At 48.1% G+C, this 17,548-nt stretch overlaps 1 protein-coding gene across 12 annotated transcripts in view; it reads left to right on the top strand.

The window, feature by feature from the left end:
- The window catches only part of MYT1 (myelin transcription factor 1), a 183,901-nt gene that overhangs the window by 99,143 nt on the left and 67,210 nt on the right, over nt 1–17,548 (top strand). For 10 of the 12 annotated variants that reach the window (XM_077335867.1, XM_077335860.1, XM_077335858.1 and 7 more), the window contains 3 exons: nt 1,150–2,037; nt 5,049–5,183; nt 10,723–10,813. In XM_077335867.1, the coding sequence (XP_077191982.1) occupies nt 1,150–2,037; nt 5,049–5,183; nt 10,723–10,813 (1,114 nt within the window). The remainder of the gene's footprint in view (nt 1–1,149; nt 2,038–5,048; nt 5,184–10,722; nt 10,814–17,548) is intronic. The other 2 variants (XM_077335859.1, XM_077335862.1) reach the window with 2 other exon arrangements.

Below are 17,548 nucleotides of genomic sequence, written 5' to 3'. Positions count from 1 at the left end.
ACAATGGAGTGGAAATAATGACTGCCTTTTAATCAATTAGATCATCTAGATATTGGAGATTGGCTTCAGTTCCTTGGTGGAGATCGAGTTCTGATCTCTCTCTCTCTCTCTCTCTCTCTCTCTCTCTCTCTCTCTCTCTCTCTCTCTCTCTCTCTCTCTCTCTCTCTCTCTCTCTGTGTGTGTGTGTGTGTGTGTGTGTGTGTGTGTGTGTATGTGTATTAAGAAAATTAGAATTAAGGTGGAACTGAATTAGTTCTAAATTGTTTAGATTGAAAATTAAGGGTCGTCATAATGCAGCCTTCCAGAGAGACCAGAGCCTGATATGGGCTAAGGCCATCGGTCTGGGAATGTTCTGCCAAGCGTAGACTTGGGGTTGAGTGTTGGCCCTGGGACCTCTTGCCACAATAAAACTTTCCAAGCCTGGCCAGGAGACTTTGGGGGGTGGCGCTGGAGATGGAATGAGGAGTGGGGAGCCATGGCATTGGTCCACATCACGCAGCTTGTACCTAAGGTAGGCTTTCTCAACCAGGGTTTCGTGAAACCCTGGGGTTTCATGATGGTCCTGAAAGAGTTTCCCAAATGGGTGGAAGATAATTAACTTTTAATATTTTTTAATTGATTAAACATTTATTGAGTGTTATGACCATATATGGTCACATTGGCCTGCCCCCTCCTCCCAAAATGGCCAATGGTGGGCCTGGAGGGGGTGGGAAGGGAAGAAGCCATGTGTGGGCATGTCCACAGCTCTGCTTCCCAACCATATTCTGCACGATGGAGCCTCTTCTGGGGTTTCTCAAAGCCTGAAGAATGTTTCAGTGGTTTCTCAATGGTGAAAAAGTGGAGAAATGCTGCCATAAGTGAAGTTATATAACCTTATGTACCTTGATTGTTCTTCACCCAGGAGCTTTAGACACCTGGTCCCCCTGTGTCTGCTCTTTGCTTTGCTGCAGCTAAATAAACAGCATAAAGTTTTCCCAGTCTGGTGTGTCATTGGGTGATGTCATGTTAGACAGACCGACCCTGTTAAGCCATGAGGTCATCGTCAACACTCAGATTTCCATCCAACCTCTCCGAATCAGCTGTTTGCAAGCTTACATCATGTTCCCTTCCCCTCCCTTTTCTCTCTTCCTCTCTCTTCCCCCTTTACAGGCCAGGACCCTCAAACTCCACATCCGGGGCAAAGTATGGGCTCTGTTTCCCCCGGCCTGCTGAAGGCCAGCTACAACAGCTATCAAGAAATAATTGCCAACTCTCTTTTAAACCTAGGCCAAATAGCAGAAGGATCTCTGGTGGACCGCGGGCCTGAAAGCGAAGGGCAAGACTCCCAAGCTGGCGAGAATGTCGTGCATTTAGCACACGAAGGCACAGCAGAGGAAGAGGAAGAGGAGGAGGAGGAGGAGGAGGAGGAGGAGGCAGTGGAGGAGGAATGCGAGAAGGAGATTATCATCCAGACGGAGGATGCGGAGGAGGTCATCGAGGTCACCAGCGAACGAAGCAGCGATCTGTGCCTGGAACATCGGGACGATGAGGTGAGTGGCGAAGAATCCTGCAAACTGGGGAAGGAGGACGAGGAGGAGGATCATGAAGAGGAGGAGGAGGAGGAGGAGGAAGAAGAGGAGGAGGAGGAGGAAGAGGAGGACGACGAGGAAGAGGAAGAGGAGGACGATGAAAGGATGTCCGAAGTGATCTGTGAAGAAGCTCGTCATGCATCTCAGGACTCCCCCAAAACCCACTGTGAAGGCCGGATGGTCAGTCCCAAACCCGAGTATTCGGTCATTGTGGAAGTGAGGTCTGACGATGACAAGGATGACGACTCCCACTCCCAGAAATCCACTGTGACGGACGAGTCGGAGATGTATGACATGATGACCCGAGGGAACCTGGGCCTCTTGGAACAGGCCATTGCCCTGAAAGCGGAACAAGTGAAGGTCGTCCGGGAATCTGGCCAGCTGACGGGGGAACACGTCAAACATTTTCAGATGGAGGAGAAGCAAGGCAAAGCCCTGGACTCCATCCGGAAGAGCTACTACAGCAAAGGTGAGCGCCCACTCTTCTCTGTCCCTCTGCCAATGGTTCTTGGGGATGGTCTCCTGATCTGTTGAGGTTCTGGGTTTCCCTCTTGATCAATGCTTTCCACTGAAGCTGTTGTATGTTCTTATGAGCCTGGATGGGTCCAGTGGACCTCTAAGAACCATAACATGTGGGATAAGGGCAAATTGCCTTTTAGCCATCCCTGACCTGGATGATGCTATCGCATCAGTTCTTGGAAGTTAAGCCGGGTCGGAGTTGGCCAGCACTTGGATCAGCCTTTCTCAGCTCTTTGATTGTGGAAGAGCTTGTGAAATAATTATTCAAGCTCCAAGGAGCCCCGGAAGTGATCTCAGCAGGCCATGCCCCCCCCCAAAAAAGTGACATGTCACCAGAAGTGACATCACCACCCCATGTTAACAGGCAGGCTTGAGAAGAAGGTGGGAAAGACACGAGGAGGTTGAAGGTGGAAGTAGGCATACAGGCTCCGCCCCTCCCAGGTGAGAGAAATCACTCATGCTCAGGAAGGGGAGACGGGGAGCAATGGAAGTCGCCAATTCTATATCTTGTGGTTGAATCCATAAAGGCAGGAGGGGAAAGGCTGCAAACCCCCTCCAGAGCTCCTGTAGAACCCTGGGAATCCACAGACACCTGACAGAGAATCCCTAACTTGGATGAAGACCATGTTGGAAGTCCAGAGTTGCCATACAGTGGCAGGCAAGAGCAAGCCACCTGCCTTGAAAACCTTATGGGGTCACCATAAGTCAGCTGTGACTTGACAACACTTCTCACCACTACTGAAGCCCTTGAATTTTGTAGGATCATTGCAGGGATTATGGGTCCAGTTCTGCCTTAACCAAGATGGCCCAGGCTAGCCCGTTCTCATCAGATTTTGTAAGTGAAGCAAGTTTGGCCCTGGTGAGAACTTGGATGGGATGAAATCCAGGGTTGCTATGTAGAGGTAGCAATGGCAACCTCCCCCCCCCTCTGTTCCTCTCTAGCCTTGAAAACCATACTGGGTGACCCCACCTCTGGGCCATGCTTCTTTTCCCCCTAGGAGAGTGGTTCTCAACCTGGGGGTCAGGTCCCATTTGGGGGTCGAACAACCCTTTCACAAGGGTCGTGGCAGGGCAAGCAGCTTGGCCAGGAGGGAGGGGCACCAGCCACACAACAGCCATGTGGGGTAGATCGAGATAGAGCATTTGTCTGTCTGGAGCAGCGGAAAAGAGCAAGATCGGCATGGTGGGACAAGAGGCAGAACTGAACTGAGAAACCCTGGGGGGAAAAAAATATATACAATCCTGAACAATGGATCTTCACGCCATTGGTCAGCTTCGGGTTAATTTCTGTGAAAGAAGCATAATTTTATAGTTGGGGGTCACCACAACAGGAGGAACTGTATTAAAGGGTCGTAGCATTAGGAAGGTTGAGAACCACTGGCCTAGTAACATGGGGCTAACACCCTCTTGGGCCACCACTGCATCCAACTAAAGTGGGGTGACCGGGATTGTACTCCGCAACTGCACATGACCACAGGTCGTCATTTTGCAACAACAGGGCTCTGCTTGTGACCCTTTGAGCACCACGGATGCAAGTGCAGGACTCTTAGAACTTGGATCGCCCCTTCCTCCACCACCTTGACACAAGAGTAATGGGGAATAAGCAGACAGAGGGATGTGTTTGTTTGCTCGCTGTTCTTTTTCTCCAGTTTCCAGTGGGACCATTACAGGAAAATTACAGGAAAATAGCTGGGCAATAGACAAACTAAGGGAAGCAGCTAATGAGCCGATAGAATTCCCAACTGATGAGCCGATAGAATTCGTAGCCACCGAATGGCCACTTGTGCTGGTGCATTAGCATCAATAATCAGGGCAGTGGGAAAGAATTAAGACATTAATGGAAGCTAGATGTACCGGAATGGCTATCAGCCATGATAGCTAAAGAGGGGAGCCTCCATATCCAGAAGCAGATTAGCCAACGTTCAGGTTTGATGCACACCTGGGGAGCCATGCTTTGCTTCCCATACTAATCCTGCTGTTTGTTATTCCCCTTAAGGTGCCATACTATAGGATAGTTTATAGAATCCTAGAGTTGGAAGTGACCATAGAGGCCATCTGGTCTAACCCCCTGATCAGTGCAGGATTGGTCAAAAGCATCCAGGAGAAGGATCTGTCCAGCCACTGCTTGAAGACCACCAGTGAAAGGGGAGCTCCCCACCTCCTTAGGCAGCCCATCCCGCTGCTGAACTAGACTCATGGAATCCTAGAGTGGGAAGGGGCCTCACAGGCTATCTAGTCCCACCTCCTGCTCAATGCAGGATCAGCCTCAAGCATCCAGGAGAAGGATCTGTCCAGCCGCTGCTTGAAGACAGCCAGTGGGGGGAGCTCCCCACCTCCTGAGGAAGCCCCTTCCACTGCTGAACTAGACTCATAGAATCCCAGAGTTCCGGGAGCTCATTCCACCAGGTCGGGGCCGGGACCAAAAAGGCCCCAGCCCTGGTCAATGCCAGGTCCACCTCACATGGAACCACCAACAAATTAGTACCTGCAGAGAGCAAGGCCCTGTGGCGGGGGGGGGGGGATAAGGCAATATCACCATATTTAGTCATGTTAAACTGCCCCCCCCAAAAAAAATGGCCAATGAGGGGCCTGGAGGGGGTTGGAAGGGGAGGGGCCCCAGGTGGGCGTGTCCACAGCTCTGCTTCCCAACTATATTCTGCATGATCATGCTATTTCTGGGGTTTCTCGGAGTCTGAAGAACTTTTCAGGGGTTTCTCAATGGTAAAAAAAGTTGAGAAAAGCTGTCCTAGAGGGAGAAAGAACAGCAAACAGCCTGGAATGGCTACTGGACGTGTTCAAGCAAAGCAAGGTATGCTGCATTGGGGTGGAGTAACCCAGGGATTGCATTTCAGCAACACACAGCGTGTGCAAGGAATTCCCCAAGGAAGTAAAAAGAAGGGTGATGGTTCTCGGGGAGGTTTTCCAGAAGACATGTCTCCTTTTTCGTTGTTTGTTTTGCAGATCCTTCCAGACCCGAGAAACGTGAGATCAAATGCCCCACCCCCGGCTGTGATGGCACTGGTCACGTCACAGGGCTGTATCCTCACCACCGTAGCCTGTCCGGCTGCCCCCACAAAGACAGGATCCCTCCGGAGAGTGAGTGTCCCATAGATACGTCAACACAAAGCAACTGGTCCTACAACCACTGCTCAGGCTACCGCCTTCTGTATAAATGGATGATTTGGAGTCAAGTTACACTATATATAATTTTTATTTTTATTTAGAGGGATGCTGTGCTAGTTCTCCAAAGAACTGCACTATTTGAGTCCAGCAGCAACTTAAGAGATCAACAGGTTTTTAGGAGTATAAACTTTTGAGAGTTAAAAGACCCTTTGTTAGTTACCTCCATACCTGACAAAGGAAGGTTTGACTCTCTTGAGCTTTTATGTCCCCATAATCTTGTTGTCCTCTTAAGATGCTGCTGGACTTGGTTCTACACAATTCTTGGTTGTGGTTGTTGACTTGGGCATTTTAAAAACCAGCAGGGGCACAATCCAGACTATAGATCCGCCTTAACCATGATTTCGTGAAACCCTGGGGTTTCTTGATGACCCTGGAAGGGTTTCACAAAGGGATGGGAGTTAATTCCTTTTACTATATATTTTTTAATCTGTTAAACATTTATCGGGTGATGTGACCATATATGGTCACGTCGACCCCTCTACCCCTCCCAAAATGGCCATTGATGGGCCTGGAGGGGTGGGAAAGGGAGGGGCCCCTAGTGGGCGTGTCCACAGCTCTGCTTCCCAACCCTATTCTGCATGATTGAGCCACTTCTGGAGTTACTCAAAATTTGAAGAATGTTTCAGGAGGTTCTCAATGATTTTAAACAGGGGTAGTCAAACTGGGGCCCTCCAGATGTCCATGGACTACAATTCCCATGAGCCCCTGCCAGCATTTGCTGGCAGGGGCTCATGGGAATTGTAGTCCATGGACATCTGGAGGGCCCCAGTTTGACTACCCCTGATAAAAGTTGAGAAAGGCTGCTGTCCGGGGGGGGGGGGTCTTACCTCCCCCTATGATATTTTCCTGAGCTGAGAAGGACTGGGGGGTGGTACTCCACTCACTTTCGAGATCCCTGCGTCCTATTTTGTCTCTGTGCAGCTTAAAAAAAAGGGAGGGGGATGTAACACCTGCCCGTCTCCATTTCAGCTCAGGAAACCTCCACCACCTGGGCCATGATCCCAATCTGAATCAGACCCCTGCAGGTTTTTTAAAAGCCTTTCCCATCCGTTGCTTTAAGACTGCCGTGAAAGCAAGGCAGGCCCAGCCTGGTTCACTCCCAGCTTGGATCCTGACTCACCCTCACTCAATGTGTTACCAAGTTTGGCCCTTGGTAACCTGGTCAGAGGCAGGGAAGGCTCAGGGTTTCGGGCTTCAAGTACAGTGTGTCAATGGAGAGAAGGAAAGCCCTTGCCAGGCTCAGTTTTTTGCTTCGCTAGTTAACTAGGTCCCCAGAATGGCGAGAAGTGCCTTTGCCTGAAAGCCAGATCTATGCCGATCTATCTGCCGAATGCATTTTTATCTCCCCCTTTCCTCCAAGAAGCTTGTGGCAGCATGCGTGTCTCTCTGTGTGGCTCAGTGGTAGAATCATAGAATCACAGAGTTGGAAGGGGCCATACAGGCCATCTAGTCCAACCCCCTGCTCAACGTAGGATCAGCCCTAAGCATCCTAAAGCATCCAAGAAAAGTGTGTATCCAACCTTTGCTTGAAGACTGCCAGTGAGGGGGAGCTCACCACCTCCTTAGGCAGCCTATTCCACTGCTGAACTACTCTGACTGTGAAAAACTTTTTCCTGATATCTAGCCTATATCGTTGTACTTGAAGTTTAAACCCATTACTGCTTGTCCTCTCCTCTGCAGCCAACAGAAACAGCATCCTGCCCTCCTCCAAGTGACAACCTTTCAAATACTTAAAGAGGGCTATCATGTCCCCTCTCAACCTCCTTTTCTCCAGGCTGAACATTCCCAAGTCCCTCAACCTATCTTCATAGGGCTTGGTCCCTTGGCCCCAGATCATCCTCATCGCTCTCCTCTGTACAGGAGCTTTGCATGCCAAAGGTCCCAGGTTCAATCCCCAGCTTGTAAGATCGGGTGAAGGTGATGAGAAATTAATTCCAAAGAACTTTCAACTAAACATCCGGAAGATGTTTTTGAAAGAGTGGTTCCTCGGTGGAACAGGCTGGGAGGTGCTGCATTCTCCTTTGGAAGCTTGTAAACAGAAGCTAAGATAGCCATCTGACAGAAATGCTCATTCTGCGAACTTGGGCAGATGGTGAGTGGGTGGGCAGAAGGGAGTGTCAGCTTGGCTCTTGTGGCCCTTTCTTGCATGCCCAGGGAAATGCCAATCACTGCTCTGAGATCGGGAAGCGAATTTTTTCCAGGCCAGGCTGGCCAGGGATTCTGGTTTGAGGCGGGAGGCATAGAATTGGGGTCACTGTGGGTGAGCAGGAAGTTGTGAATTCCCTGCCTTCTTCAGGAGGTTGGACTAGATGACTTGGAGGTCCCATCCAATTCTATGATTCTGTGACCTCCACTTCAGATGCTGGAGAGGAGCTGCCAATCTGAGTAAACAATACCGACCATGCTGGACCAAAGCTCTGCTTTTGTGTAAGGCAGCTTCCCATTCCTGGTGTGTCCATGTGCCGCCCTGCTTATGAACCTCCTCCTGAGAAACAAAATGGGGACAAAATGGAGAGGGGGCAGAGGAGAGCGATCAGGATGCTTCAGGGCTTGGGAACCAAGCCCTAGCAGGAAAGGCTGAGGGACCTGGGAATGTTCAGCCTGGAGAAGAGGAGGTGGGGAGGGGACATGATAGCCCTCTTTAAGTATTTGAAAGGTTGCCACTTAGAGGAGGTTAGGGAGCGGTGCCTGTTGGCATCAAAAGATATGACCCGGAGGGAAGAGTTTAAAGTATGTGTAGAACAATGCTGGCTAGATATCAATGGGAAATAATTCATAGTCAGAGTAGTTCAGCAGTGGAATGGGCTGCCCAAGGAGGTCAGGAGCTCCCCCTCACTGGCAGTCTTCAAGCAAAAGTTGGATACACACTTTTCTTGGATGCTTTAGGCTGCTTTGAGCTGATCATGCGTTGAACAGGGGATGGGACTAGATGGCCTGGATGGTCTCTTCCCACTCCAGGATTCTTTGAGTCTAGCTCAGCAGTGGAATGGGCTGCCTAAGGAGGTGGGGAGCTCCCCCTCACTGGCCGTCTTCAGGCAGCGGCAGGACAGATCCTTCTCCTGGATGCTTTAAACTGATCCTGCATTGAGCAGGGGGTGGGACTAGATGGCCTGCATGGCCCCTTCCCACTCTAGGATTCTCTGACTCTAGTTCAGCAGTGGAATGGGCTGCCTAAGGAGGTGGGGAGCTCCCCCTCACTGGCTGTCTTCAATCAGCGGCTGGACAGATCCATATCCTGGATGCTTTAGGTTGATCCTGCATTGAGCAGGGTACTGGACTAGATGACCTTTGAGGTCACTTCCAGTTCTACGTCTCTCTCTCTCTGTTTTTTTCATCCTCTAACATCTTGTTTGGTCCTTACCGTCTCCCCTTCTAATCTGTGGAGCTTCAGAATGATCCGCTTTTGCCAGACTGTGGTCCCGAGGTTAATTTTTATTTGCAGAAGGCACAAAAGAAACGGCTTCTATATTAACTTGCCAGTTGTTCAACTGTGCCGGTGATGAATGCATCGCTTAATGATTCCCGTGAAATTATTATTTTTTTCTAATACGAATTATCTCATTGAAATGAGATTGAGAGATGTTTTTTTGGGGTCTAAGGCTTGGGAGGCAGGGGAGGCTGCAGCAACCCCATGAAGGAGTGCAATTTATCTGTGTCCGATTCTTCCTCCTTTTATGGGCACTTAAAACAGAATATTACCTATAAGAATGACATGAAAGATCTCCCATTCTTCCCTCCCGATGGATGGACGTTTGTTATTTTTGCCACTTTCAGTACAACGGTGGCTCTTATAATTAAAACACAAAACGCGTTCTTTCTGCATGTGATAATCAGGGAAGAGAAAAACCACCTTATCGGTCATTTCAAAGGTTACAGACCTGGAGGGGGGAAACGAGCCAAGGGAACATCAGTTACTTTCTTGCATGCATGAATTTTTAAAAAATTAAAATGAAAAAAAGAAAAAAAGCAATCCGAGTATTTCCAAAGGACTGGAAAACAAATTATTTCCTGTGCTTATAAGGTCATCACTGCAGGAGGGAGTAATCCTGAAGATTAATATCTTTTTCTCTTTTTTTAAATAAAAAAAAGGAAAATAAAATCAGAGACTATGGATAAAAGCAAATAAAATTCCAATCACTTTAAAGTACCTGAAAGAGATAGGCACGAGGATGGTAATACGAGAGCAGAGCAGAAAAATACATTCTTTTTAATTAACTTCTGTATCACCCTCTTCCTGCAAAAGGGCTTGGAGTGGTTTATGTATTTCTCCAGATTTGCTGAGCTTCAGGTATCAAAAGTGCCAAACAGGGCTGTGTCTCAGTGGCATAAGGTGTTTTCTGAGCTGATCAAGGGCCCCTGATCAAATACTGCTCTCTCCAGTCAATGGGCTTCAGCAAGGTGACTTTTTCCACCCTGGAATCGTAGAGATACACATCTGGGTAGCCATGTAGGTGAACGAGACCTTCAGGTACTCGTGGACTGTAGGCTGGATATCTGGAAAAAAAAATTCACAGTCAGTTCAGCAGTGGAATAGGCTGCCTAAGGAGGTGGTGAGCTCCCCCTCACTGCCAGTCTTCAAGCAAAGGTTGAATACACACTTTTCTTGGATGCTTTAGGATGCTTTGGGCTGATCCTGCATTGAGCAGTGGGTTGGACTAGATGGCCTGTCTGGCCCCTTCCAACTCTATGATTCTGTGATTCTGCGATTCTGTGATTCTGTGAAATATGAGCAGACAGTGTGATGTGGTGGGGAAGAAGTAGCATGGAGTCTTGGGCCATATCAACAGAGGCATCACACTGAAATCACAAGATGTTGTAGTCCTACTGTATACCGTATCGGTCAGTCCCCACCTGGAGTCCTGGGTGCAGTTCTGGAGGCCTCCCTTCAAAAAGGGTAAGGACAAAATGGAGAGAGTGCAGAGGAGAGCGACGAGGATGAGCCAGGTCTGTGGATAAATAAAACTGGAGATTAGAGCCATGAGCAGACTAGACAGATCTTTCTTTGATCCTGAGAAAAGTTCCTGGATTGCAGGGAAAAAATGGAAAAAGTTCCTGGATTGCAGGGAAAAAATGGAAATGGAAAAATACACTGGGTAGTTTTTAAAAACCCAAATAATAAAAGCAGCACTTGTAGCTTTAAGAAATAAATGCTCTCTGTGGCTGTTGCTAGGCAACTACAACAGTATTGCCAGTTGAAGCCCTGGTTTCTGCCAGGAAAGGCAGGTGGAGGAAGCAGGACCCTTTTCAGGACTGTTTTGGCCTTTCAGGAAATACTTATTGGAGCCAGGTCACTGGGTGACTTGCTACTGTCTCATTTTCATGTCTCGCACAGGCCTGTCTCCCCCAACTTGTCTGTTCCCATACAATGGTTCTTTGAACCAAGTAATTTATTTATTTATTTATTTTTGTTAATCTCACTATCCTCCTCCCTATTCTTCTCCTTGTTCTAAAGTCTTGGCCATGCACGAGAATGTATTAAAATGCCCAACACCTGGATGTACCGGACAGGGCCACGTGAACAGCAACCGCAATACACATCGAAGGTATGTGATGTTTTCATCCTATTCCTATGTCGCAGGGACTCAACCTTGGGTGGGCGGACCAGTGTCACATCTGTTCAGGGCAGGAAGACTGACTGAGTTCTTGGGCTTACTTGTTAATACCTGGAATCTTTAAGGGTAGAGGTAAAGGTAAAGGTACCCCCTGTGCAAGCACCGAGTCATGTCTGACCCTTGGGGTGACGCCCTCTAGCGTTTTCATGGCAGACTCAATATGGGGTGGTTTGCCAGTGCCTTCCCCAGTCATTACCGTTTACCCCCCAGCAAGCTGGGTACTCATTTTACCGACCTCGGAAGGATGGAAGGCTGAGTCAACCTTGAGCCAGCTGCTTGGATCGAACTCCCAGCCTCATGGGCAGAGCTTTCAGACTGCATGTCTGCTGCCTTACCACTCTGCGCCACAAGAGGCTCCTTTAAGGGTACCTAGTTTTAAATTATTACTTATTACCTCCATGTCTAAAGCTTGCACGTGGCAAGAGCCATGAGCCCTTGCGTGTGAACCAAAAGACTCCTGTCTCTTACCCATGAGCCTTTGCATTAGATGGTCTACTGGATCCCAGATGGGTCCAAGCTGTAGCCCAAGATGCAATGGATATTATTTCTTGTTTAGTTGGTAAGGGCATCCTCCTAGGCTACCCTGACTCCAAGTGAGGTTCAGGCCAAAGGGACAAGACACAATGGAGCTGGGGTTTCGGGTACCACCTGGCAAGCAGGAGAGAGAGGGACTTATAAGAGCAGCAGGGAGGACTTTCCAATGTACAACTTTGTGTCCACATGACCCAGAAGTGACATCATCTCATCTAGGACATTGGGGCGATGCTCTGGTATTTGGGCAAAAACTCTATGGTCGATGTGGCTTCCACCATAGAGTTTTTTGCCCAAACACCAGAGCATTGCCCTAACATCCCAGGTGTGATGATGTCACTTCTGGGTCACATGGGCAGTGACGTAGACATGACACTGCATGGCAGATTGATCTCCCTCTTTTTCAAGGTAAGTCCCCCCCCCAGCCAACTGATCATCAGTCAGGAGGTGGGGCCAGTCAGCAGGGGACCCCTGTCTCCACCTGGGATGGGTCTGGCAACCCTAGAAAAGAGGTATCCTCTCCAGCTTCATTTGCACAGCTCAGTGAGGAACTCAGTGAGGCCCAGGTGTGCTTGTGATCTACAGCAAGGGACTGGGTCGACCACATTCGCACAGTGCAGTTGGCCGGTCTCTCTCCCTCCTCTGAGGACAGGACCAGGATGGACAGGGAGCAAGACTGGGGCAAACAGAGGGCAGGACCCTTTTCCCGACTCTTTCCGTCATCCCTGTCCCAAGTAAATTGATCCATAGGGACAGATATCCACACCACCTGTCTAACAAAAAGTTTACCTTTACAAGTTTTATAGCTGCTTCAGCCCTCAATTTTTTTTTTTATCCAGCTGGCATTTTCAGGTGCATCACCATCATATTTGATGCTTTTCTTTGTTTCAAGAAAATAAACACAGAAGGAAGCTGTCAGGTTGCGAGCTTTGGGAGGTACAAATCTGACAAAGGGTGGAATCTGGCTCAGGGCCCACCTAACCCTAACCCAAGATGGGAAGCCCATGTGTACCCAAGGGACAGAGCTGAGTAGCTAAAGAGCAGAGTAAGAGGTCACGGGGCAGAATATAAAATTCTAATTCATCTAAGGTACCAAGAACTTTCTCTCTCTCCCTGACTATTCCACACTAGGGATATCATTCATATATGCATTTTTAAAGAGTCGAGTTTTTCGTCCGTTTCTGTACTGAGATTCGCCTTTTCGGGCACAGACCTGAATTGCCCTGCTGCAAAGGAATCTCCAGAAAACTGGTTTTCATTTTTTAAAGCAGAGGTCTAAGGGGGTCTAATTCGGGCTGTCCAATGCAGAAATGCACGCAATTGGGTGTCGTCCATGCCCTCCGCATACTGGCCATTTTGAGTTGTTTGGGAACACCCCTTTCCTGGATGCCATTCTCCCTCTCTCCTCCCTCCTTCCCTCCCTCCATTCCAAAAAGTCTGTGACCTTGATTGCCTCCCCTCTTTCCTCCCCAAAGTGCCCTGAATGTAATTTTAAAAAAAACTGGGTTATAATGTTATAACATTATAATGCTACTGTGTAAGACTGCAAGACTGCTTTTCTAATAACTTAGAAACAGCATTGTAACTCGATTATCCTTTTTGGAAAAAGTTCCTAAATTATTTTTAAGCCCAGGGTTGTTGTTGTTGTTTTTTTTTAAGATTATATTTGGGACACTTTGGATGGAAGGGGGGGAGGTGATCAAGGACATACAATGGTAGGATTGAGGGGTGCTACGAAAACAAAGGTGCAATTAGGCACCATTTTGAAAAACAGATTTTTGGGGAAAGGGGAAGGGAGCAAAACATGAAGGGAGGCTGCCTCCGTCAGACTCAGGGCAAAGAGCATATCATGAATTTTAGCTTGGGAAATGCGGAGAGGAAAGCCGAAATGTGGAAAGGATAGAGTCACCTCACGAGGCTAAAACAAGGTATGTCTCTTAATGCGGAAATGGTCCCTCCCTCCCTCTCTCTTTTTCACTTGTTGAGGAGGGATCACTTGGGCATGAAATTGGGGTCACCGTGGATGGGGAGGTAGTTGTGAGTTCCTGCATTGTGCAGGGGGTTGGACTAAATGACCCTGGAGATCCCTTCCAACTCCATGATTCTATGATTCTAAGTGGTTTCAGGAGGAAAAGGGAAGCAGAATGGGCAGTCACAATCAGCTGTCGCATTTAGAGAAGCTACTTTTGAACCACGGGAAAACCTGGACCGTTTCCACATGGAGGGATAAAATGTGAGCTGCCTCCTGCTTGCAAATGCGGGATGGTAATCTTCATGTTTGCAGCCCTCCTCACAGGAGACCCCTCCCGCATTTTCCCTCTGCTCCATTACAGCTTTTTGCCTCCTGACAAGGCTGCAAGGGAAAACAAGCTGAATTTCTCCCCTTCTCCCCGCTCCTTGCCTTGTCAGTCACAGTAAGCCACCAATCACAGCACAGCAGTTCTCTCATGGACTGAAACTTTCTTCGACCCCCCCCCCCCCGAGCCCCAAACTTAATTTATTTTTTTAAGGCACTTCTGCATTGCTTTGTAGTAATGCCACAGCATAGGTGCATTTTAATTAAAAAAAACACTGCTGCATAGCTATGGAGAAACACCAGAACGATACAGCAAAAGGGGGATTTGTGTTCTTTTGGACTTTATTTATGTCTGGGTGGATTAATGAGATGCTGAACATGGTAACTGAAGCCCCAAAAGAAAACACAAACATGACTGATTCTGCCTGCCTGAGATGTGAGATGTTGTAAATGGACATGTTAACTGAAGCCCAAAATGACATTTTGTGTACGTGGTTGGCTTAAAAACAAAATGCTCAGACCTCTGTATGCTTGGAAGAAGGATGCTTGATCACCTTCACCCCCCCCTTTCTTTCCCAGCTCATTTCCCACCTCCAGAAAACACAAACTAGACTGTTTTGCCTGCCCGATCCCAAAAAGACCTTGAATACTTTGCAGAAGATTCTATTTTACCCTTGACAACATAACTTTGCTGTCATGCTACAACACAGACTGCACCATTTTAAAAAAAGTTACTCCGAGCACGAAATGGAGAGAGGAGTGTGAGTGCAAGAGCAGGACAACACTACAAAGACTATCGTACCTTTCTCCCTTAATACGGGTTTGCCCCTCCATACATGCCTTTCCCCCTCCATAAAAAGGTAAAGGTATCCCCTGTGCAAGCACCGAGTCATGTCTGACCCTTGGGGTGACGCCCTCTAGCGTTTTCTTGGCAGACTCAGTACAGGGTGGTTTGCCAGTGCCTTCCCCAGTCATTACCGTTTACCCCCCAGCAAGCTGGGTACTCATTTTACCGACCTCGGAAGGATGGAAGGCTGAGTCAACCTTGAGCCGGCTGCTGGGATTGAACTCCCAGCCTCATGGTCAGAACTTCCAACAGCATGTCAGCTGCTTTACCACCCTGCGGTTGCTTAATGTTTGCTCACTGGTTGCTCACCAATGGGATGCGAGATTAAAAGTGGCAAATCAACTTTTTGTGATTTCCCTCATCTGGAGTTAAATCTGGGCAAAACGCAAGCCAGCCCGTGGACAGTCTGGGGATGCAGGCGACATCATGTGGAGGGGGCTCTAAAACCCACCAGCAACCAGAGGTTGTCCAGGGACAGATTCCTCATGTGGAAACAGACTTGATTTGAAAATGAAAGTAAACTTGTCTGCGATCCTCACGGTGCAAAGGTCTGGAAGGCCTAGCACAGCCAATTCCTCGGCCTTAAAAGATACTAAATGGATAAATGCTGGCTATTTGTTCCAGCATGGGGGTGGGGGGGAGAGCTTCTTGACTAGAAGTGGCAAAAGGGGGGAGGGATTTGTCATGCTAGTGGGAAACGGTCCAAGTGAAAGCCTTATCTACCAACAATTCTGACTTCCCACGCCGGTTTTTGAAGTATAATGCAACACTCCCTAAAAAGTAGTGATTTAACATTCTGTTCAGTATGTTTCTGGGAGGCTGAAAGCCATCTAGGTCTGGCCCTATGTTCTCATATTTCATAAGCAGCAACTTTACATGATAAAAAAATAATGTTGATTATAATAACCTGGAAAAAATGGGTACTGTGGCTCACAGAGTTAGATTTCAATGTAAATTTACTAGATCTTAGTAGGCAGAGCTATAAACCTTGCTAATACTTTGTCAGGCACAAGGTTAGCAGATCGGCTTAATTTCTTATTCATTGTTTGTGTCGAAACCATGCAAAGAAATTGATCTGGCCTTCCTCATAGACTCAGACTCGGAGCCGGAAGAAAAATCAGATAGATTTGCTCAGTTAATTGAGAAGACCAATTTGGCTTTAAACGCTAGCTGGCAAGTCGAGGAAAGAGAAAATTAAGTTCCCTGCCACAGCTGATCTGCAGTTATGTTGGCTTTCTCAAGGTCAGCACCCGTGCAGCTCACTATGCAGGCATAATGCAAGTCTTTTTGCAGGGTGCAGCTTGAACATGGGCGAGACAGGGAACATGGCCCTGACAAGGAGAAGAGCTGGTGTTTTGTACTCAGCTTTTTACCTCCCGAAGGAGTCTCAAAGCGGCTTCCAATTGCATCTCCCCACAACAAATCCCCTGTGAGGTAGGTGGGGCTGAGAGAGATCTGAGAGAACTGGGACTGGCCCAAGGGCACCCAGTAGGCCTCGTGTGCCTTGAAGCAGCTTAAAATCGCCTTCCCTTCCTCTCCCCATGACAGACCCTCTCAGATAGGGCTGAGAGAGCCCTGAAAGAAGTGGGACTGGCCCAAGGTTGTGGACGAAGACTGGGGAATCCAACCCAGTTCTTCCGATTAGAGATTATCATTCTTAACCACACTGGCCCCTGGCAAGTGCATCTGTATTGGCTCTGGGCTTATGACCCAGCATCAAGTTGGGATCATGTTAAGAACCTAGATCCAGCATACCCAACAAAAAGAACCCAATTCAGATTCAGAAAACCTTTATTGGCATAGAAAATGGATTTGTCTGAATCAGACTTCAATATAATGAGTGAAATTCAGACCAGGGCATCTAGGCTAAGAGTTATGGCACCTTCTTTGAGACCAACACACTCCATCCATGGGAGGTTTATTCTTAAAATGGCCAACCCAATTTTGGCTATCCCAAAATTAGTTGATGGTTCTTTCTCACTCAACATCCTTTTAACCCACTGCTTCTCTTCCATGCAATTGTATTTCATGTAATCGCCTCGGGAATGTTGATACATCAAAAACTTAAGGCAAACAGAATATCCAGGATTGCTCGCATGCAAACAAACTCTTTCGTTAAATGGAATTTGGAAAAATTGATGAGTTCAAAGGGAAGAGATCTAACCGTGCTAAAAGAAAGGTTCTTTTGTGAAGGTGGTCATCTAGCAAAGGGGTAGTCAACCTGTGGTCCTCCAGATGTTCATGGACAACAATTCCCATGAGCCCCTGCCAGCGTGTGCTGGCAGGGGCTCATGGGAATTGTAGTCCATGAACATCTGGAGGACCACAGGTTGACTACCGCTGGTCTAGCACATTTAAGCAAGTTGGTATTGATTTATATGACAAAGGGATAGCCCAATAACTAGATGAGTATACCCTACAGATCAAGGTTTCTCAACCAGGGGTTTGTGAAACCCTGGGATTTCTTGACAGCTGTGGAAGGGTTTCCCAAAAGGACACCATGTGATCTCTGGACTTGGCACCTGCCAACTCGTTCTAGAAAATTGATGGGACCAGGGGGGGCTTTTGCCCTCAAGGCTTCCAATTGGCTGTAGGAGATTTGATTGGTTGTGCTGCTTTTCTCTACCCAAAGGAGTCTCAAAGCGGCTTACATTTCCTTCCCTTTCTTCTTTCCACAACAGACACCCTGTGAGGGAGGTGAGGCTGAGAGAGCCCTGATATTATTGAAGAAAAAGAGTTGGTTCTTATATGCCGTTTTTCTCTACCCGAAGGAGGCTCAAAGCGGCTTACAGTCACCTTCCCTTTCCTCTCCCCACAACAGACACCCTGTGAGGGAAGTGAGGCTGAGAGAGCCCTGATATTACAGCTCGGTCAAAACAGTTTTATCAGTGCCGTGGCGAGCCCTAGGTCACCCAGCTGGCTGCATGTGGGGGGAAAGCACAATCTGAGTCTGTTGTGGGGAGAGGAAAGGGAAGGCGATTGTAATCTGCTT

This window comes from Paroedura picta, chromosome 4 (assembly GCF_049243985.1).
Source record: "Paroedura picta isolate Pp20150507F chromosome 4, Ppicta_v3.0, whole genome shotgun sequence".
NCBI classification, from domain to species: Eukaryota; Metazoa; Chordata; class Lepidosauria; order Squamata; family Gekkonidae; genus Paroedura; species Paroedura picta.
The sequence above is the reverse complement of the archived record's forward strand: the minus strand, read 5'-3'. Positions and strand labels throughout refer to the sequence as shown.